Below are 23,056 nucleotides of genomic sequence, written 5' to 3' on the forward strand. Positions count from 1 at the left end.
GACAATACGTCCGTGGAAAGCTGGCAATCCAAGCTGGCTGTGAGCAACTATCGCGCCCAGACAGTCGTTCGGCTGCTCTGCCTATGGGAAGTTGGGCGCAACTTGAGGTTGTCGTTATCACACATCGCCGGGGTGGATAACATAGTCACGGACGCCGGCTCACGCATGTCTACCAATTTATATAGTGCTAACCTGTTTGCGTCTCTCACACGTGGCTGATGGCAGATTCAACCCACCATTACATCGACCGATCTGGAGACGATCTGGCATTTCATATCCGAGAGTATTTGGTCGCTGTAACTACTGACAATCAGTACCTTAACTCGCGGCACAAATGGTTCACATGGTGCCAGCGCCTCGACATATCCCCGATCTTCCAGAACGAAAATCTACCCATCGTCGTCCAGCATATCACCGACTTCGTCGTACGGGCTTTTCGAGAAGGCAAACGGTGCGGGTGACCCAATACGCAGCTCGACCATTCCAGCCACATTGTCGGGCATTCGACACTTCTTCGTCGCGGCCGGTTCCGACTTCCCCTGCGGCCATCCACAAATTGGCATTCTTCTGAAAGTTATCGGCCGCCTTAACACTCCCGTCCAACACAAGGCATCCGTCTCCATCCGCCAGCTTAAACGATACACTCAGGCGCTCAACCTAGAGCAACCGTGTAGTGGGTCTACCTTGGCTCACTATTTAAACTTACACGCTATGTGTATGAGGAAGCGATAGGTCAGATTTAATAAGAATAAAATATACTTGAGTCCTCAAGTATAATTTAAACTAATAAAGACACCGAACTTATTGGATTGGGGTAAAATGAGAACTGTATTGTTTGTAAATTGATCTTCCACCTAAATCTGCCAAAACTGTTTTATCATCTATGAAAAGGATTGGCAGCGGCTGGCTGACAGAGCCCCGTCGACATGCACGTCTCTGATTGGTAGACATATGTTGCTTTCTACCAATATGATTATTGGATATATACAGACCACTCATTCTGGTGGCCGAAAGTGTAGTCATTGGTGCACCTTACACCAATGTGAGGAAGTATATATCTTCTAACAGATACAAGTCTGTTTGAACCACTAGTGACTATTGTCACGCACAAGTAACAGTTATCACTTGTGACCGTTGTCATGCACAAGTGAGTGTTGTCAACTGTGTGTGTAACCCCGTTACAAACCTTCAGAGCAAGCTCTCTGGGTGGTCCTATGACTGGCCTTCTTCTTCTTGCTCCGCCGATCAGATCTCTTCGCTCGACAAGAGTAACTTTGCGTGGTTTGCCCTGAAAGCTGAGGACATCGCCATTTTCGACTACAGTGACGCACCAACGGCAACATCGACTACAGCAGCGTCAGTCCACATCCGGCGCATGGTTCCAAAACCAATCAGCGCGGCGAGCCAACCCTACGGATGCTGAACCGCTCCGCGCCCCGATTCATATGCACTGTACCTTCTACAACCAAGGAGGTCGCTGCCGCACAACATCCGAGCCGCCATGTGTGGCGAGGTGCGGGCAAATTCCCGGCTTTCCAGATCGAACCTTGAATAAACATAGACCGCCGAACGTCGGACTAGAGTACAGAAGGCTCAGAGTCTTGGGGTCTCAGCTGAAATACCTCAGCTGAGCCCAACAAGGACTCGGATAACTTCCCAGCTCTGGTACTTGGTCACGCGCGGCGTGTGCACCTCCCTTGCGATCCCCTTGACGGTTCTTCCTAGGGCTACGCTTTGGGCCCAGACGTCAGCCAGCCACAGCAACCTTGTTCCCACTTCAGATGTCTCCAGCGCTCTCCAAACGAAACCTGCTCCCCACTCAACAGGTCTCAGCTCGCACGTGTCCAACCCAATCTGCCCCGGGTTTTCTCCAATACAAAACACGAAACTCCACACGTAACTTGTCCACCTCTTCCGAGACCTTGGACCTGGTCTCCGTAGCTTCTTCACTTCCTCCGGCGGCTCCAGCTGAGAGCCGCTTCCACAGGTCTTCACTCGCCCCTCAGACCTAGAGTGGCCCCGAGAAAATTGGGCTCGGTTTGAGCCTGTCCGTAGTCTGGGTTCTCGCTCTGCACCCAGGGACGCCCGCGCACCACGCTCCCAAATGAGCGAAATCCAGCAAATGCACTGAAGACTTGAGCCTATCTCAGCCCCCGCGTAGTCGCTCCGCCGAAACCTCAGGAGAGTCACTTACTCCCCGAAAATATAAAATACGTGTCGGTAATGTCGTCCAGACTACGTAATAATATAAAATAGCTAATTAACCTCCTCCCCACACCGAGGCAAAAAGACTATATGGAACTGGAGTTTTGATGGAACCGTCCTCGGCACCCTTTTACACAAGGAAACACTCCCACATGCGTCCTTGGGGGAAAATTCGATTCTGATTCAATTATGCAACCAAAGACCTATCAAGTGGGGGCACACAGCGCCATTCGGAGAGCATCCACAAAGGGTGCTAAGATCATCCTGAGAGCTGCCAATGTGCCTAAGGCATTCGGCGCTTCAACATGAGATTTAGCCAATAATGGGCTGAACTCAGCAAAATCCAGCGTGGTCAGGCATGGGTTCAGCAGATCTTCAACGAATCTTCAGTGATGAGTAGCTGATCCCCGGTGACTCATTGGCCGAAAGTGTGTCGTAATCTGGGTACAGCTGGTCCTATCCCGGCTGATATTTGAGTCCGTCATCATTGATGACGCGACCCTCCAGCAGCGCATTCACCGTGTACCCATCGGCCACTCTGAGACCCCATAGTTTCAGGCGAGATTCCAACTGAGACCCCCGGCATAAGGGTCCACCAGTGTCCGCATCATCTGAGACCTGGGGCGCCAAACAGAGACTCCGGAGCGTCCGCTGAGGCCAAGCACATCCCGCAGAAACGTCTGCACCGAGACATACAGATTCCAGCTGTTCCGGCAGAGACCACCCAAGCTGAGCGTAGTGCGATCTGAAACCAACTGGCTTCAGCTGAACCCAGCTAGCCTCAGTGATCCAAGCTGAGACGCTGGGACTTCCGTTTTTCCAACTGAGACTTGGAAACTTCACCGCCTTCACCGCCAAAGCTGACCGACTGTAACGGGGTTACACGCACAAGTGGCTACAAGCCACTTGTGATTTTAACAGATAAGATATCTGTTGAAAGTTTTAGATATTTCCTCACCTTGGTGTAAGTCACACCAATGAATACATTGAAGTGGGCCACCACAATGAGTGGTCCACACATACCCAAAGATCTTATTGGTAGAAAGCAGCATCTTTCTACCAATTAGAGACATGCATATTGGCGGCGCTCTGACAGCCAGCCGCTGTCAACCCCTTTCATAGATGATAAACATTTTTATCAGATTTAGGAGGAAGATCAATTTACAAACAATACAGTTCTCATTTTACCTAATCCAAGTCACTTGGAATCCCTTCTTATTTAACTTATATTTGTGTATTCAAATATAATTAACCGAAGTAATTGCTAAGTACTTACGCTTCCTCATACACGTTGCGCAACGTGTAAGCAAAAGTAGTGAGTCAAGTTAGACCCACTACACCTAGTAGCACTTTGTAGTCCGTCCATCGACCGACTGCTTGACGTTCGTACGCGGTGTACGAACGCGGAGCCGAGAACCCCATGAGCACGGAGGTGCCCATGGAGAGCTCCAATACGCCTGCAACGCGTGTTGCACGCGCTGACTGCCCCCACCTGTCTGACCCAGAGTGGGAAGCCCTTCAACGACTGTCAACAGTCTTTGGAGAAGCGGCGATAGCTACGATGCTGCGTACGCTATCGCCGACAGAGCAACATGGTGTTGCTCTGGGGTTCATCATGAAGGAGCAGTGTGATGCTGCTTCCTCAGGGACGGCGTCGTCAGGGACGACACCGCGTGCTCAATCATTAAAATTGAGCGTAAGCAATTATGTAGGAAGAGAGGGAGAGCCTCTCCTCCGATGGCTTGTCGAACTCGACACAGCCATAGCGGCTCGACGTATCGTCGACCCGTTGTCAATGGTTGCGTTCGCCATGTCGTGTCTTGGCGGACGAGCGAGGAGTTGGGCGTACGGACGCCCCCTCTCAGATCCTACGTGCTTTAGCACGTACGAGATATTCAAAGAGGAGCTCAGACAAGCGTTTGAGCCCCCGCAAAATGAATTCCGGTCGAGGGCGGAATTCCTCGACCTGCAGCAGGGTAAGCATGACGTCCATGCTTACGCGTAGCGTGCACGGTACTTGGTCTCGAACATCGTGACCAACCCGATAGACGAGGCGACTAAAGTCGTCACGTTCATGAAGGGACTGAGAGATGGGCCTGTGAAGACCTATCTCTTCCGAGAGTACCCGAGTACTCTCGAAGCTGCAATTACTCTCGCAATGCAAGAAGAGTTTAGCCTGCGGCAGGCTAAACTGCATACGAACGTGCCGAGGCCGCAACCGCGCCCGGTAGTGAGAACGGGAGGTCCGGAACCAATGGACCTCTCGAATGCAACGGCTGTTGGTTACCAGCAGCACGGAAGTAATGTGCGATGCTTCCGTTGCGGAAGGATCGGGCACTTTGCCAGGAAGTGCACAGCTCCCATGCCCCCTGGAGGTGGTCGTCGTGGCGATGCCAGGCATCGCCGCGGACCAACAAAAAACGTGAACATCCAGTAGGCGCGGGGCGCCCTACTGGTAATGCAGTCACGTGTGCCGACATTGGGCACGCGACACTGAGGACTGCAGCCCCCAGTGAGACTAGCTCTCGCTGCAAGAAATAAGATGACAGGCCGAACCTAGTCATCCTGAAGGTTTACTCGAAGAGAGCGAGTGACTCTCTTCGAGCTTTGGTAGATTCAGGCGCGTCGAACAGCTTTGATCGACTACGGAGCCTGCCGAGACTTGACTTCGAGGAGGTAAATGTACCTCGAAGTCTTCTGGAAGTTCGATTGGCAACAGGTGCCATCGTGAAGACCGAGAAGCGCGTCGTGAACGTGCGCTTCTCGTACAAACAGCAAGTGTTTGTCGAACACTTTATCGTCCTGGACCTGGATGATAAGTTCGACGTTGTTATGGGCATGCCGTGACTTGCACGGCATGACCCGGTAATAGACTGGAAGAAGCGCACGCTCGTGCGCTTCGGTCGCGACTGCGGAACAGAGAGCGATGGCCCTGTTACCGCAGCGCACGCACCAGCAGGTGCGCGCGACTCGCCAGTCGAGACAGCGCTTAATGTCGCTGTCCCGAGTGCCCAAAGGGTGCGCGAGGATGCGCACAAGTGGGACCCACGTCGGCGGTGCTGCCGACGTCGGAAGATGAGGATGTGTCGGTTCCGGGAACCAACACTCGCGTTCAAGTACGCATGGGACAGTCCCTGACCCGAAGAGGTCAGGTCGACGACGACGCGTCGACTCCGGGAGCCGACGCACCCTCGGTCATGAGGGGCTCCGCCAATAACTGGCGTCGAGGTGACAAAGGCGTGTCAACTCCGGGAGTTGACGCTGCAAACAGTGCGGACGGTTGCAAACGTCCCGTACTGGCGCAATTTGTATGCTGTCGTGCAGCCGGGCTGCACGACGAAGCGCCATGCGATCAAGCCGGGCTTGATATCGCGCGCCCGCAGACAGGGTCTGCCGGCGAAGGAACGAATTACCGTGCAGCCGGGCCGCACGAAGAAACATGCGGTCAAGCCGGGCTTGATACCGCGCGCCCGCGGACATGGTCCGCCTGCGAACAACCGTCCATGGCCGGGCCTGGACAAGAAGAACAACTGTGCGGAGCCCGGCTCCGCACAACAAGAAGACGGCGCAAGCGGAGAATGCTGCGCAAGTCTCGGTCCGGGACCGAGACGCAACGAGAACCGTCTGCTGGGCAGACTGATGCGGTGACGCAGGGCATCGAGACGATAAGCGTCTTGACGCGCACCGATACTGGATTCCAGTATCGTGAAATGGAGCTCGCTAATCCTCCGACGACGACGTCGGAGTTGACTTCGCTTCCAGTCATGAGCAGGAAGCGCTTCATGCGCGACTTGCACGATGGACGCATCGAGCAGGTCTGCGTCCTTTCGAACAGCGAAAGAACGGAGAGCGAGAGCGAAGAGCTGAGACAGCTCTTCATGGGAAGTACCACTGAGAGTGAAGACACTCTCAGTGCGAAGACGAAGCGAGAGCGCTTCGAGGAACAAGGTTGGGACTCGCTGAAGTCGAGTCCCTATTACGAATGGGAGTGAGGAAGTACAAAGACGTACTCCCGGAAGAAACCCCTGCAGAGCTTCTGCAGGATAAGGGCATCCCGCACGAGATTGATCTCGTGCCAGGCACGAAGTACTGTGTCGCGAACCTGATGGAGTGTATCTTCGGGGCGAGCGAGATACCCGTCCTCGGGTGTCTCGTATGGAAAAATGGCGTTCGCCCTGACCCGGAAAAGGTCAGAGTGATAAATGAATGGCCAACGCCTTCAAGTGTCAAGGAACTGAGGCAGTTCCTTGGCTGGGCCACGTACTTGCACAAGTACGTGGAGGATTACGCGGGCAAGATCCGCCCGCTGTCACAGCTTCTTAAGAAGGAAGCTGTGTGGAATTGGACAACCGATTGCCAAAAGGCATTCGATGCAGTCAAGCGGGGCTTGACTGAGGCGCCGATCTTGGCAGTGGCTGACCAAGATCGCCCATTTCACGTAGTGTGTGACGGATCCGATTTCGCGATCGGATGCGCTTTGATGCAGCACGATCACGAGGGTCGTGATCGTGTCGTCTACTACCAATCGCGTCAGCTGAAGCCAGCTGAGCGCAACTATCCGGTGCATGACAAGGAACTCCTTGCCATGAAATACGCACTCGCAAAGTTCCGAGTGTATCTACTTGGAAGTAGACCATTTGTGGTCTACACCGACCATGCATCACTGCGCACCGCAGTGAAGTCGCCACACATATCACAAAGAATGGCGAGATGGATCTCATTCTTTGCAGAATATAACTTCCGGGTCGAATACAAATCCGGAAGATTAAACGTAGTGGCCGACGCGTTATCACGTCGGCCGGACTACGCAGAAGCTGCTGACGTCAATGCCATTGACATCATGCGATCGAGCAAACCCACATCGTCCCTGTTGGATGATGTGAAGGCCGCGTACGCGCACGACGCGGACACGAAACTCTTGCTGGCCTATGGCACAGTACCTTCCGACGAGGCTCGTCAGAAGCTGCCCAAGCACCTTCGTGCGCGTGTACACCGCTTTCGAGTGCACGACGGACTGCTTCTTTATAATGCAGTCGACGACAACGCGGACCGCGTTGTCGTGCCAAATGACCATGACCTGCGACTCAGGATCATGTACGAGTATCATGATGCCCCGTCTGCGGGACATCTCGGACGTGAGAAGACATACGTCCTTCTCACGCGTGACTTCGACTGGCACCACCAGTATAAGTGGGTGCGCAAGTACATCCGTGCTTGCGAGGTACGCCAACGCGTAAAGCCTGCGCCATTCGCGCAGGCCCCGTTACAATCACTACCGACTCCGTCGGAGTGTTGGAAGTCCATGTCTTTGGACTTCATCTTTGGTCTTCCCCCGGACAGCGGAGGGAATACCGGTGTTGTGGTCTTCGTCAACCGCTTCAGCAAGATGTACCATCTTGCTGCGGTGCCGGCAGAGGTGACCGCGAAGCAGACGGCCCGTCTGTTCGTCGACATGGTGTTCAAACACCATGGCATACCGACCGACATCGTGTCGGAGACCCGCGCTTCACAGCGCACCTGTGGCAAGAAGTGTTTACACTTCTTGGGAGCCAGTTTTCAATGTCGACTGCGGATCATCCGCAGACGGACGGCCAAACTGAGCGCGTGAATTGCGTGCTCGTCGATATTTTGAAGAGCTACGCTCACTCGTTCCAATACTGGAGCGAGTGTTTGTTGATGGCGGAATTCGCCATCAACAACTCGGTGCATGCCTCGACCGGGCATACACCGTTCTACGTGAATGCCATGCGGCATCCACGTCTACCGAGTTTACTCGGAGTGATGGCTCCCACTTTAAGTGGGGGAGGATCTACGACTGCAATACAGCAGCCGCAGAAAACCGCTGACACTTGCACAGTGTCAGCTGCAACAACGAACAAAATGCATGAGTCTGCGCAGGGCGCACACTTCTCCAACAACAAGGACGAAGACCAGGGGTCTGCACAGGGCGCAGACACCGCGAAGAACCACGCAGAGGATGGACCTCTAGCGGAGAGCGAGCTGAATGACTTCAGCTCGGATTCAACTTCCTTACCAAAAGACAAACCGTAATTCGGTTTGTCCAGGATGCAATAGCAGCTTCTGTTGATCAACAGAAGCTGAACGCAGACAATGTGGGCAGAGGCAACACAAATGAATTTAAAGTTAGTTCATTGGTTTTGTTAGCTGCTCAAAACCTGCCTAAACATGCAGTTTCGGATTTCGGAGCAAGTAGGTTTGCTCCGCGATTCATCGGGCCGTTCACTGTGTTGGCACGGCACGGCAACGCATACACGCTAGACATACCGTCTAGCATGTGCCTCCATCCGACCTTTTACGTCGGGCGACTGAAGCCGTACCTGCAGCACGAGCCATCTAGCTCGGCTGACCCGAAGCCTCGGCAGGAGCCGAGGCAGAAGCGGAAGCCTCGGCCTCGGCGACGAGCAGCCTCTCCTCCAGTGCGTCCGCGCGCTGGAGCAACTCCTTCATCCGGGCCCCCAACTCGACCTGGATATTCGAGGCGGTCTGCGAGACCGCCGCGACATCTGGTGCGCCAGCTCCTGCTTCAGGGCGGCGAACTCAGCGCCCTGCAGACGCTCCACGGCGGTCACCCGGTCGTGGAGAGACGCGTACTGTAATGGGCCCTCCATTTACATAAGTAGCTAGACATTTTTCCGATAATGCATAGGTAGGCATGGTCGGCACACGACTAGCTTGTGCTGACTCGTCATCCTCTGATTGGCTGAAAGGTGGGGAAGCCAGTCCCCATCTTCAGCCAATCAGCTGTCGACCTTTGTTTGAGTGGTTCACATTAGTCGTAAGGGCTCGCGCCCCGGTCTAATAATAAATCAGAGTTGAATTTACATCGGACTTAATACTTAGTTCTCAGTCTTACTGAGAACAAGACGCTTCCTCAACACCTAGTTGTAAGCCAGTGACGGGATACACCAGGCCCGTTACACCTGGTAGCACTTTGTAGTCCTTCCCATGACCAAGTTCGAGATGAGTGAGAACCAGCCCGCCGGACCTCCAGACATGACGCTGGAGCATGCAGGCTTCCCCCACCTCACGTCCATCGAGTGGCAGGCGCTCCACCGCCTTGCGGTGATGTCAGGAGAAGTGGTCGTCACGTCGCTGCTGAGCTCAGCGACCCCCGACCAGCATCGCCGAGCCATCCAAGAGTTCATGGTCCACGAGCTCACCGAAGCAAAGCGGCGAGTATCAACTCCCTCGCAACCCTCGCGGAACGACGCCGTGAAGATGGAGACCTCTTCGTATTCTGGGACGGGCCCAGATCGTCTTCCTCTGAACCGCTGGTTCAGAGAGATTGATATCGCAATCGCCTCGAGGTTAATCGAAGCACCGTCGGCCAAAGTGAATTTCCTACTATCCCGCCTCTCCGGCAAGGCCAAGGAATGGGCCCTCGGCAAGCTCGTCGTCGACCAACACGCGTTCCCGACTCTGGAGACACTCCAGAGTGACCTTCGTCTCGCATTTGAACCACCACAAGACGCGTCACGTGTTCGGACGACGTTCTTCGCCCTCAAGCAAGGCAAGATGTCCATGCGCGACTATGTCCAGAAAACGCATCATCTCGCTTCTTGCATCGTCACGAAGCCGATCGACATGGCGTCCCAAGTCCATGTCTTCGTATCCGGGATGTGCGAAGGGATGACGCGATACTGTCTTACGCGGGCCGAACCCGCGACCCTGGAAGAAGCTTTCGCCCTCGCGTTACGCGAGGACTATGTGGTGACATCGTCGTATGCAAGGACAACCCCCACAGAGACTAGTCAGCCGGGTCCTGAACCCATGGAGATCGACGCCGTTGAGGCGTCGCAGCGTCAGCAGTGGCCGTCCTCGAGGCGAGGACGAAGCAGCCGAGACGACCGTCCGATGGTTTGCTTCCGGCTCCCGTCACTACCTACGTGGAACATTCCACGTCCGGCGAGGCAACCCCGGCCGCACAACCAAAACACGGTCGGGACCAGTAGGGGCGGGGTGCCCTACTGGTTGGAACGGAGGTCCGGGTCCACCGGTGGCAGACCGACCTCCTAGCCCCCCCCCCCCCCCGTGCTTCACGCACACTTCAGTGCCACCACTGCCAGCGGCGACTCAAGACTGATCATCGTCAGTCTGCTTGTTGCCGGCACCCGGCGACCTCTCCGCGCTCCTGGATTCAGGCGCGACGAATGACTTCTTCCGCGCGTCGTGCCTGTCGGTGCTCCCCGATAGTCTTCGCGTCCGGAATGGTCCGGGCGAAGTGGTAATCAAGCTTGCTGACGGAAAGGCTCGCCGCGTTGCGCGGCGCGAGGTCTCGTTGCCGTACACGTTCGACGGCTTTCGCAGCAACGACGATTTTCTCGTGATCGAAATGAATTACGCGTTTGACTGTATCCTGGGCATCCCATGGTTGACCCGGTACCAGCCCCAGATCGACTGGCTGGATCGTTCATTCAAGCGTCCCCAAGACTTCGACGTGAGCGAGGTATTCACAGATTTCGTGGTTGCACCAAGAGATTGGCCCCACGTCACAGTCGTGGACGGAGAGTCCACGACGCACATTGTGCACAGAGCGATCGATGGCCCTCTCTGCACGACCTGCGCAGTGCTGTTGACTGGCGAAGACGAAAAAGAACGCGCGCGGGAGGGCGCACGTGAGAGACAAGCAAACGAGCATCCGCGCTTCTCGCGGATGAAGAACGAGGCGGTCGAGCAGCGGCTCCCGCAAGACGATGCTGCGGTTGGTTCGCATTTACCACCGCGCACGACCGGCGCGGTCGAGGACAAGCTCTCGCGCCTAGAGGAGGGTGCATCATCGTCCAGCGGGAGTGACACCTCAGCTCGAGCAGGGGCTCGAGACGCACAACGACCTCCCGTAGGTCGCGGCGACGATTGAAGCCTCGCCGGAGTTTCGCTGACCCACCTCCAGGACCGACTGAATCGGTCTGCGCAATCGAGTATGCGGACGGCGCTCCCAGCCAGACGCGCGTCATAGAAGTCGTGAGCCCACCTCGCGACGCCACGTCCATCATCAGCCTCCCAGGCCTCTCCTGGAAGAAGTTCCTCGGAGACCTGAAGGCCGGGGACATCCAGTAAGTCTGTCTAATCACCGACGCTAACTCGGTGCCTCACGAGATTGACTCTGTTGAGTTCGACGACGCGTCATCAAGACCAAAGAGCGCTGAACCAAAATCAGCGCGCGAGGAGCGCTTCGCCGCGCAGTCTTGGGAAACCCTGAAGGCGTCTGGTAACCCGGTCTACGAGACAGCCCGCGAGTTTGCCGACGTCTTCCCAGACAAGGTCCCTGCGGCTCTGCCAGTGGATCGTGGCGTTCGCCACGAGATAGACCTCGCACCCGGCGCGAAGTATTGCGTGACACGGCAGTGGCCACTGCCGCGCGATCAAGTCAAGGCCATCGACGACTTCTTCGAAGGTCGCCGGCAAGCCGGTCACGTCCGCGAGAGTATCTCCCCACATTCGAGTCCGACCTTCTGTGTGAAGAAGGCCACGGGTGGTTGGCGCATCGTCCACGCTTTCAACAAGCTCAACGACGCCACCATTCTGGCACAGACCCCGATCCCCCACAAGGACATGGTACTGGATTCCATGTCGGGCAGTGTCATCTTCAGTGCCATCGACCTGGCCGATGGCTTGTATCAGATACTGATGCGCGAGAGTGACATCCCTCTCACGACCGTCAGTACTCCCAGCGGAATGCTCTGGGAGTGGCTCGTCATGCCCCAAGGTCTGAAGAATGCACCCGCCACGTTCAATCGCATGGTTTCCCACGTGCTTCGCCCACTCCGCGACTTCGCGCCGAGTTACTACGACGATATCTTCGTCCACAGTAGCGCTGAGGATGGTCTCAGTGCGCTCGAAGTCCATATCCGGTACTTGAGGCAAGTCTTTCAAGTGATGAGAGAGAACAAACTGTACGCCAACCTCAAGAAGTGTGTATTTTGTGCACCGGAGATTCCGGTGCACGGCTGTTACGTGAGAAAGAAGGGAGTACGAGCTGACCCGGAGAAGGTTTCGTCCATTTGCTCATGGCCTACGCCCACAAGGCCCACTGAGCTCCGTCAGTGGCTGGGTCTCGCGAACTACCTGCACAATTACACGAAAGACTACGTCGGACTGATCCAGCCTCTACCATCCCTGTTGAAGAAAGACGCCACGTGGTCTTGGCGTCCCGAGCACCAAGCCGCATTCGACTCGGTGAAGAAGAGCTTGGCGTCTGCACCAATACTGATACTCCCGGACGATTCGAAGCCTTTCCACGTTGTGTGCGACGCTAGCGATTTCGCTATCGGGTGCGCGCTCATGCAGTTCGACAATGAAGGTCATGAGCGAGTCGTGAGTTACCAGTCACGACAGATGAAGCCGGCTGAGCGCAACTACCCCGTACACGACAAGGAGCTCCTTGCGATGCGGTATGCCCTGATAAAATTCAGAGTGTACCTGCTGGGCGAACAGGCATTCGCCGTATACACAGATTATGCATCGCTGCGGACAGCGATGAAGGCGCCGCATCTCTCCCAGCGCATGGCGCGCTGGTTGTCGTTCTTCGCCGAGTACAACTTCGTCGTGCACTACAAGACGGGCAAGAACAATATCCTCGCCGACGCGCTGTCTCGGCGACCCGATTACCATCTTCGTGTCGTGTTGGGTCGTCAAGTGCTTGGCGACGATGAAGGTGATGATTACTGCGCAGTGTGCGCAGCGTCAGGTATCAACCTGACCTCTGTGTCCCCCGAGATGGATTTACGCGATGAGATCGTCGCGGCGTACGCAGACGATGCGGTCTACGCCAACATCTTGGCGTACCTCCGCTCTCCCAGTGACGAGACACTGGGAGCCCTCTCGTGCAATACGCGCAATCAGATCGACCGCTACCATCTTGAAAATTATCTGCTGCACTACAACATCGATCGTTTCGATGCTCCGCGAGTCGTCGTACCCAACGACGACGATCTGCGAGCTCGCATCATTCACGAGTTCCACGATAGTCCCATGGGCGCACACTTGGGCCGCGAGAAGACCTTCGCGGCAGTATCCCGCGACTTTTACTGGCCCCGCATGTACAAATGGGTGCGTAAGTGGGTCCGCACTTGTAAGACCTGCCAACGAGTGAAGCCGTCCAAGTCGTCACAAGCGCCCCTGCACCCACTGCCGATCGCAACTGAGGCCTGACGCTCAGTTTCCATGGACTTTGTCCTTGGGCTCCCTCCCGATATCGACGGTCGGAACGGTGTCTTGGTTTTCGTGGATCGATTCACGAAGATGGTGCATCTCCCCCCGTGAGTGATACGGTCACCGCGGCTGAGACCGCGGCGCATTTCGTCGATTGCGTATTTCGCCACCACGGTTTACCTGAGTCGATCATCTCCGATCGTGATCCGCGGTTCACGTCCGCGTTCTGATCCGCCCTCTTCCAGCTTCTGGGGACGAAGCTGTCGATGTCGACGACGGCCCATCCGGAGACGGATGGCCAGACAGAGCGGGTCAACAGGGTCCTCGAAGATGTTCTTCGGAGTTACGCAACTTCTTTCGCGAGTTGGAGCAAGTTCTTACCCCTTGCCGAGTTTGCACTCAACAACGCTGAGCACGCCTCGACGGGGCTGACCCCGTTCTTCGCGAACAACGCTCGGCACCCGCGCGTCCCAGCTCTCCTCGCCGTGGGCCATCCCACGGTGTCTGGTGCCTCCACTCTGGGTGGGGAAGATGATGGTGGCAATGATAAATATGTTGTGACGAGTGGGGCTCACGACCCCGAGTCACTGAACGCGGTCACCCGCTCCAAGGCGAAACAGGCTCTCGCGACGCCGAGCCCGCGGCGTCTCCTCTCGCAGCATGGACTGCGCGAACCCTGATTGACCCCGGTAATACCGGTACTCAAGTCGCGGCCAACTACGCGCCGAAGTCCCCGGCGCGCCAGGTCGATAACGCCGCCGTTTCGGCGTTCGTACAGCGACGCGCGTCAATCGCCCGTTTTGTGCGCGATGCACTTCAAGATGCAGTGGATAAACAAAAAGAGAACGCGGACAGGCGCGGACAGGCGCGGACGCAAGAATATGGCTACCTTCCGGATAGGAGAGCAAGTGTTCCTGTCGACCGACAGCATTCGCTCTTCCGCAGTTACCAATCTCGGTGCGAGCAAACTCGCGCCTCGTTTTATTGGACCCTTCAGAGTCGTGAAGGTTAACGCTGAAGCCTACACGTTGGATATTCCCACGTCATTACGGTTACACCCGACGTTCTACGTCGGGCGGCTCAAGAAGTATCACCCCGCCGTTATCCCGTCGACACTGGATCCTCCGGCGCCGGCGCCGGAGCGTAAAGCGAACGCCCCTCTCGGCGCGCCGTCCGCGCCGCCGACTGCCGCGGCTGTGCCCCCGTCCGCGGCGCTCCAAAGACGCGCATCTCCAACTCCCGAGTCCGCGCCAGTAACTCCCGGTTCGACTGGCGCGCCGTTTCAAGCTCCCTCCGTGTCTGCACGATCTGCACAGTCGCCTCCTCAGCCTCCACGTGAGCGTCCAGAGCACGATTTGCTGCAGCCTCCACATCCCCCTGGAACACCCAGGCGTACGACCTATCGCCGTGAACCCCCTCCGCCGATTGTTGACTGGGCTGGCCAAAAGTGCTGGATCGTGGATCACCTCGTGGCGCACGAGGACCCCCCTCGTGCGACGCCTCGTACCCGCGCTCGTACGAGTAGAACATCCACCCGCGGGATTCCCCCCGCGCGGCGCTATCGAGTCCGCTGGCTTGGTTACCCGCCGGACGAGGATACGTGGGAATCACGTTCATCTCTCCTCCGGGATGTCCCGAACGTGGTCCTCGAGTACGAGAGCGAGGTCGCGAACGAGAGACCGAGAACTCCATCGACGGCGACCCTGCAGCGACCGAGATCGCGAACGACCACGAACCGACGGGGATGCACCCCGCCGAGAACGAGCGCGGCGGTCTCCGCCGCGAATAGAAGCCACCGATACCTCATTGAGCGCGCGCCGATATTTGGCGATCCACGACTGCTCCGCTTCACCGAGCGGCCGCTCGGCGACCTCCCGCGTCCAGTCCACCTCGGAGTAATGCTCCGAGCTGCCGCAGACGACACAACCCTCGCAGACTTGCACGTAACAGATCCGATCCTCATTCCACGCGTTGGTACACACGCGCGTACGAAGCTCCCGCAGCGAATGCTCACCAATGACTTCCTCGCGACCCGCGAGCCACGCCACGAAGTTGTCGCCCTCGCGAAGCATCCGATTCCATCGGACGATCATGGCACACCACGAGCGCTGGAGCGAATCATGCGCGACGCCATCAATACCTTTCCCCCGCAGCGCTCGAAATCGACGGAAGTAATCTTGCATCGTCGCCAGCGGCTCTGGCGACTCCGCGCCGGACAAGTCATACAAGTCCCACGGCTTCAGCTCTCAGTCCATCACGCGCAACGACGATGGAGCTCGCAGCGCGGGCGTGCCCGCGCTGAGCACCGCCGTCGAAGCTTGTGTCGTCGCTGTCGTCCTCGCGGAGCTCGTCCGCGTGTCTGCCGTCGTCCCCGTTGTCGTTGCCGTCTCCGCAGGCGTCATCCCCGATCTTTCCACCGTCTCACTCGCACTTCGCTGCGTCCTGCCCCTCACCGCGCTAGTCTGGTTGTGCTCGTGCGGTGCGCAGGAGCTGTGGTCCGCACGCATCGTGATCACTCAGTTAACGCCGCGCCAACTGACGTCTCAATTTCCAAGAATTCCCCGCTTATACTCACGTCTCGTGAGTGGTGCCTTGAGAGGAGGGTGATGTAATGGGCCCTCCATTTACATAAGTAGCTAGACATCTTTCCGATATTGCATAAGTAGGCATGGTCGGCACACGACTAGCGTGTGCTGACTCGTCATCCTCTGATTGGCTGAAAGGTGGGGAAGCCAGTCCCCATCTTCAGCCAATCAGCTGTCGACCTTTGTTTGAGTGGTTCACATGAGTCCTAAGGGCTTGCGCCCCGGTCTAATAATAAATCAGAGTTGAATTTACATCGGACTTAATACTTGGCTCTCAGTCTTACTGAGAACAAGACGCTTCCTCAACACCTAGGTATAAGCCAGTGACGGGCATACACCAGGCTCGTTACACTGCTCACTCAGCCAGCCCTCCGTGTAGGGGTTTGGCGCGCTCGAGGTCGCACCCGGATCTGAGTCCAGCAACTCCAGCGATGGGAGCTCCTCGACTTCCAGCTCCAGCTCCACCTCTAGTGTCAGCACCCCGGCGAGGACTTCCCCCGCTGCGCCATTCTTTTCGCCGGTGATTTCACTCCTAGAGAGTCCGTCGCGGTGGATGCAGCGTCGTTATCGTCTGTGGTCCAGATCCGTACGGGGAATCCAGTTTCAACGGGTCACGAAGGCAAGGAAAGGCGCCCAACACACACAAGGCACCCCTATGGCCGGACTCAGATCCAGGCCGGCAGATCCAAGTACACGGGTATTGGATTTGGAGTATATACCGCGAGCAAAGTGAGGATTTCCACACTGCTCCACCCGGATCCCCGCGTCTCGCCAAGACAATCATTCTCCACCGCTTGAATTCATCGGAAGACATCATATGAGCTTAAAGCCAGCCCTACCGACGGGTACACAAGGTGAGAAATTCAGCACATATCACGGATCATTATGAGCCCCCTCCGTTAGTCGGTGTTCGGGCGCTGTTGGGAAGTTGGACCCTGCGATATCGCAGATTTTGCTGATCTCGCTACACCACACGTATATATGTTTTTTTCTTGTCGAGCCTCTCGCGTGGGGCTATGAGGCACTTAAGCGGAGTAGAGTAATTTGTGAACTGAGAATTGATTTGAGCAGTTAGTGCCAGCAACTTCCTAAACGACATGTGAAGCTCCCTGGAGGCACCATGGCGGTCCTGCGTGTAGCAGGCTGTTGACTCGACAATTTGCACTTGCACGTGCTTCAGCAATTCGAGCGTGTGCTGGGTGCGTGCAATCACCAGGCAGGATATGACATCGCGTGATTGCACACGTGCATCGGCTTCCGAAATCGACGCCCTGTGCTGACTCGATGGCCACAGACTGACACGTCGAACGTGCCTGCGAGGCTTGCAATGCCAGTACCTACACGTTGGAGCCGGTGGGCATAACCTCCCCCACCTCCGGGGAGAAGAAGGGGCGCCCACCGTGAAGTGCGAGCCCTCGAACGACAGCGCGCGATTGGACGGGTGTCCCTCACGAGCGTTGGCGCCGTCGAACACGAAGCCGTTCATGGCTGCGCTGTAGGGCGATCGCGCGACGCCGACGCTGTCCACGTTGAGCAGCTGCTCCAGCGCCATCTCCAGCTTCATGGCACTCGCGATCCACGCAACGCACGACGTCGTCGCCGACCCACGTCCGTTGGCGAAAGTCACGCGGTAACCACCGGTCAGCACGAGCCCATCCGCTGCCACCGCACTTCGTCCACGCGGCGCGGCAGCTCTACTACAACGGAGAGCACGCTCCGTTGTAGACGATTACGTTCTAGACTACTTCTAGTCTAGGTAGATGACGCCGTGTTTACTTACTAAACTACTAGCTGCTAAAGCGCAGCAACAGCGAGGTTAAACCTTAACTAAGTAAGAAAACATATTCACGTTTCAACTTGTTTTCAAGATATAAAGCATCCGACGTTACATCTACGCGGTAGCCCAGCTTACGTTGGAGAAACGTGAAGTTATTCATTCCCAAGTGTTGTTACAACGCAGTCTAGGCTTGGCTTGTACCTATTACTGTATGTTGCGTAGCACCTGCTGCACAAGTCATATCATTCAGCGTGGGTCAAGCTGGATGTTCGAGCACTTCCCCAGTTGCGCTGAGCACACGTACGACCAACGCATGTCAAAGATCCTTGAATCTTGTCGTAGAAAATGCCTTTGTGAGTGTATCAGCCAACATGAGGTTGGCGGTGCACTACATCAGGGTGCGTTCTCTCCATTACTAACCGCTTCTCGGATTGAGAAGAACTTGCAGTCCACGGTCTTCTGTACTTCCGATTTAGTCCCGTTTGTGAGTCGCTTAACGGTGAACTTGTTGTCTATCATGGTTAGTATCGGAATGGTGCTGGTAAGTTTCGTAAACCGAGCGGGCGCATCATTTGAGAACGAATTGGGCGGACGAAGGGGAACAAACGCAATACTACTATTAATCCTCGCACGGCACCAGTTTTGGATAGAAACGCCAATTTTTGGATAGAAATGAAAAAGTGGGCAGCTTTAGCAACGATGTACCACCTAGATGGTACAGTCAAGTGCCGAAAGGTGAGATGGCATTCGCCTCGTGCGCAACTTGGAGAAGCAATCTCACCTTCGTGTGAGAAATCCACTACTCAGATGCACTGGAGCAGGAACTCGACCAACCAGCACCCACTTGATCGAGGTCCGCACCCGACGAACCACTAAAGCCGCCTAGTTGGAAACCGTCGGGTGCGCAAACTGTTCCGGTCTTGGTCGTGGTGGTACCACCAGCAATCGATCTGCCACCGGTAGTGGTGATCTTGATGTAGAAGATGCGCGTACGGCCTTTGTATTTACCCCAGTGGGCCTCCAAACACTGGAAGCGTTCACCAGAGTTCAGAGTGAGAGTCTGCGGGCTGCCGCCGTTGCCGCCGTGGAACGGATTGTTCCTCTTCCCGTCCGGGCTTGTAACGTCAATTCCAACGCCATTTACACGTTCGCCCGTGCGGATCGTGACGGAGTGCACGCTATGTCTAGCGATGGCAAAGGTCGTATCCGTAAAAGGTTGCCGTGGGGTTCGCCGAAGTCCTGGGTCACTCGATAAATTTCCCAAGCAGCGTCAGTGCCGCTTGTCAGTAGCATAACCGCCGCCGCCACGGCCTGAAAGAAGAACTTCATCGTTGTAACTCGAGTTTCTTGATGGTAGGTTGGAAAACTAAGAATGAGGGAAAACCGTCGCACTGCTTCCTGAACGAACGCCATTTCTAGCTCCCCGAGAGCCTGGGAGCTGTCGTTGACTCGATTGTACCGATACTATACCTAATTCATGGCATCAAGCTTCGCTTCGCACTGCGTGCGAAGTTGACATACAGTACCTTGCCAACTTTGCAGCCAAGGTGCTCCAGCATCCGGCACTACGGCAAGATAAACGATGGGATCGGTTGATCGGGAGACATTGCTTCTGCCACGTACTGAACACACCTGTCGCACACATCCCTACATATTAGAGCGCGTTCGCTATTATTAAACCGATGCGTAAATCAGGTGGTGTGGTTTTGACCCCGATTTACTTTAATTGAGAGTGTGCGAATGAGACTTGGTAGTCGAGTGAGTAGTTGGAAGGAAATCCGAAAGTGAGCTCGATTTAGGTTAGTGTGTTTGTCAGCTAGCAGTCCCTACTGTATGCAATGTTCCCTAGTAGGTGAGGCTTGTAGATGTGGTCCAAATCATCTCGGCTGCGGTCCAAACGAAGTTGCCAGTCGTAAGACTGATCCGCCTAGTCACGGCTGCGGCTCAAAACGGTTGACTCAACACATGCAAATCATAAGCACCCAAATTGAAGTTGTCGTCCAATCACATTCCAGTATCAGAGATAGTCCAGCCAATCAGGTTGCGAGATCTTCCCATCTTCAATCACAGACCCCGGTGGCACGTGCCAGCACGCGCAGTCCGTCTGCCTCGCGGTAGGGATCCAGTCGATCAGACAGCGAAGTGCAACCTCAACACCCCCACTCAATTCGATGTCTCGAGCTTGGGTCCAACGTTGCTACACATCATCAAGTAGCGGAGCGTCTTCGACGATAGACCCTTTGTCATGAAGTCAGCGAGCTGGTTCTTGGTCTCCACATACTCCAGCGCGACTTCGTTGCTCACCACCTTCTCGCGAATGAAGTGGTAGCGTATGTCGATGTGTTTCGTGCGAGCTTGGTATCCAACATTCTTCGCCAATGCCATCGCGCCTTGGTTGTCTTCATAGATCACCGTAGCCCCCACTTGTTCAGTGCCAATGTCCTTCAATAGACGGCGCATCCAGACGCACTCCTTCACGCATTCGCTCAGCGCCATATACTCGGCCTCTGTAGAACTTAACGCGATAGTCTTCTGATACGTCGAACGCCACACCACAGGAGCACCGCACATCATTAACATCGTCCCGCTTACGGAACGACGGTCGTCGCGGCTGCCGGCCCAGTCCGCATCCGAGTAGGCGACGAGCTCGGTTCCACATAACCCATCGTACGTGATGCCCACGTCCTTGGTCTTCAGTAGGTAGCGCACTACCTTGATTCCGGCGTCCCAGTGCTTCTGGCCAGGGTTCTCCAGGAAACGACTCAACTTGGCAACCACGACCGAAATGTCAGGTCGTGTTCCACATGCCAGGTACATCAGGCTGCCCACCAGCGATCGGTAGGGCTTCGACTTCATCTTGGTCTTCTCTTCTTCCGCCTGCGGTTCGTCGGCCTTGGTCAGATGAACTCCAGCTTCCATAGGCGATGTGCACGGCTTCGCGTTCTCTTGCCCAAACTTCTTGATGATCGACTCGGTGTACACTTGTTGAGAGATCCTCAGTGTCTTGTGATCCATGTTGTAGTCGATCTCAATTCCAAGAATGAAACGTGCGCGCCCGAGGTCCTTGATTCGAAACTTCTCCGCGATTCCAGCCTTCACCGATGTAATCACCGCATTGTCCCGCGATGCGATCAGCATGTCGTCCACGTAGAGACACACAATGCAGTGGTCGTCTCCATCCCCTCTTGTGTACACACACGGGTCGGCGTCAGCAGGCTTGAATCCCATCACCTTGAGGTGCGCGTCAATCGTTTCGTTCCATATTCGTGACGCCTGCTTGAGTCCGTACAAACTTTGCAGCAACATGCAAACGACGTCCTCTTCACCATCTTCTTCGGCAAGTGTCAAGAGATCTCGGAGTCCCTCTGGCAAGTCCATGTAGATCTCTTCTTCCAGCTTGCCGTACAGGAACGCGGTGTCGACGTCGCATTGCTCGATGTCGTATCCATCTGCGACACACTTCGCCAGTTTGGCGCGAATCGAGTTGAGATAAGCCACCGGGGCGTACGTCTCTTCGTAGTCCACGCCGTGACGTTGCGAGTAACCCTTGGCTACGAGACGGGCCTTGCGACGAATGACTTGTCCCTTCTCGTTGCGTTTCAATGCGAATACCCAACGACAGCCGATCGGTCGTTGGTGAGCTGGTCTCGGCACCAGCTTCCATGTCTTGTTTGCTACGAGCGACTTCAACTCGCTCTGCATAGCCCTCTTCCATTCCACTTGGTCCGCACTCGCCATAGCTTCTTCATATGACGTCGGGACCTCTTCCGTTGTAGCCATTGCTTGGCCACCTTCAATTGCATATTGGTCCTCGTTAACCTGAACTCTGCCTTGAATCATCTTCTGGCGCTTCGTGCCAGTAGTCGAGGGTGCCACGACTTGCTTCTTGCCAGCGCCTGCCTCTTCAGGATCCGTTGTCTCGTCAATGTGGCGAGCACGCGATCGGGTAATCATATGATGTGTCGATCCGTATGGCACGATCGCATCGTTTACGCCCATGTCACGTTGAAGTGGGATAACGTCCCCAACTTCAGAATCCATTGGCACGACTTGTCCTGACTCGTCCGGTTGATACCCACCATGGCTGGGCTGCTCCACCTTGACTTCATCGTCATCCAGCTCCATTTTCTCCACCAAGTCATCCAGACTTGTTGTTTCCACGAACTTCACGGTGCGCACAATTTGCACCTTTCCCGTCGCCACGTTGAGAACTCGGTATCCCTTGACACCATCCTCGTAGCCCACGAATCGACACTTGAAGGCCTTAGCATCCAACTTGCGGCGCTTCTCGTCGGGAATGTGCGCGTAGCCAACTGAACCAAATACTTTCACGTTCTTGAGCTGCGGCTTGGTTCCATGCACAATTTCGTAGGGCGTCTTGACGTTCACCGAGTTTGGGAGCCGATTGATGATCCACGCGGCCGTGTTTACGGCTTCGGCCCACCATTTCTTCTCGATGGCTTCGTGGTAGAGCATACAGCGCGCCATCTCCACCAGACTTCGGTTCATGCGCTCAGCCCGTCCATTCTGCTGAGGCGTGTATGGCACCGTCTTTTCATGCTTGATGCCACTGCGGTCGAGGTAGGCCTTGAACTGCTTGCCCGTTTACTCGCCACCATTGTCAGAACGTAGGCGCTTGATCGCCTTGCCTGTTGCGTTCTCCATTGCCGCCTTGAAGATCTTGAACTTCGACAGCACTTCCGATTTGGCCTTCATGAAGTAGATGGTCACGTGACGTGAGTAGTCATCAATGAAGGTTACCACATACGTGCAGCCACCGGGTGTCTTGGTCTGCATCGGACCCATCACGTCCGTGTGGACCAGATCCAGTACGCCTGCACTCTTGACGAGCTTCTCCGGGTGGCGCGGATAGTCGTCCGCTCTCATCTTGCCCATGCAGCAGCCTGCGCAGACGGTACCACTTGTGATACCATCCGAAACGCAAGGCACTCCGTCTGCCATGGTCAACAGCTGTTCGTAACGTTTGAACGGGATGTGGCCGAGACGGGCGTGCACAACGGCCCATGGCTCCTTACGAGATGCCGTCGCCGCACGACACACCTCGCCCCCCACTGTCTTCAACTTGTAGACGTTTCCAAAACGCTTGGCCTCCATGACGGTAGCATCGCCATAGCGAAAGACACACTTGTCCTTGCTGAACTGCGCGACGACGTCCTTCTCGGCCAGCTTCGCAACCGAGATGAGGCTTCCATCAACTTCAGGGATGTATAGCACATCCGACAGCGTGACAGACGTTCCGTCCATCAGCTTCATTCCGACGGTGCCCTTTGCAACTGCGTCGATCTTCGTGCCATCC

The 23,056-nt window shown here is 55.8% G+C and overlaps 1 protein-coding gene across 1 annotated transcript; it reads right to left on the minus strand.

The window, feature by feature from the left end:
* Nucleotides 1-389: 389 nt before the first annotated feature.
* Nucleotides 390-17,526, minus strand: IUM83_19476 (Immunoglobulin-like fold; the record flags this gene model as incomplete). Its single annotated transcript, XM_067944527.1, has 2 exons — nt 390-539; nt 17,362-17,526. 2 exons carry the CDS (start codon nt 17,524-17,526, stop codon nt 390-392), a joined length of 315 nt encoding a protein of 104 aa, XP_067797803.1.
* Nucleotides 17,527-23,056: the final 5,530 nt, after the last annotated feature.

This window comes from Phytophthora cinnamomi (genome assembly GCF_018691715.1).
Source record: "Phytophthora cinnamomi strain GKB4 chromosome Unknown Contig13, whole genome shotgun sequence".
In the NCBI taxonomy this organism is placed as follows: Eukaryota; Oomycota; class Peronosporomycetes; order Peronosporales; family Peronosporaceae; genus Phytophthora; species Phytophthora cinnamomi.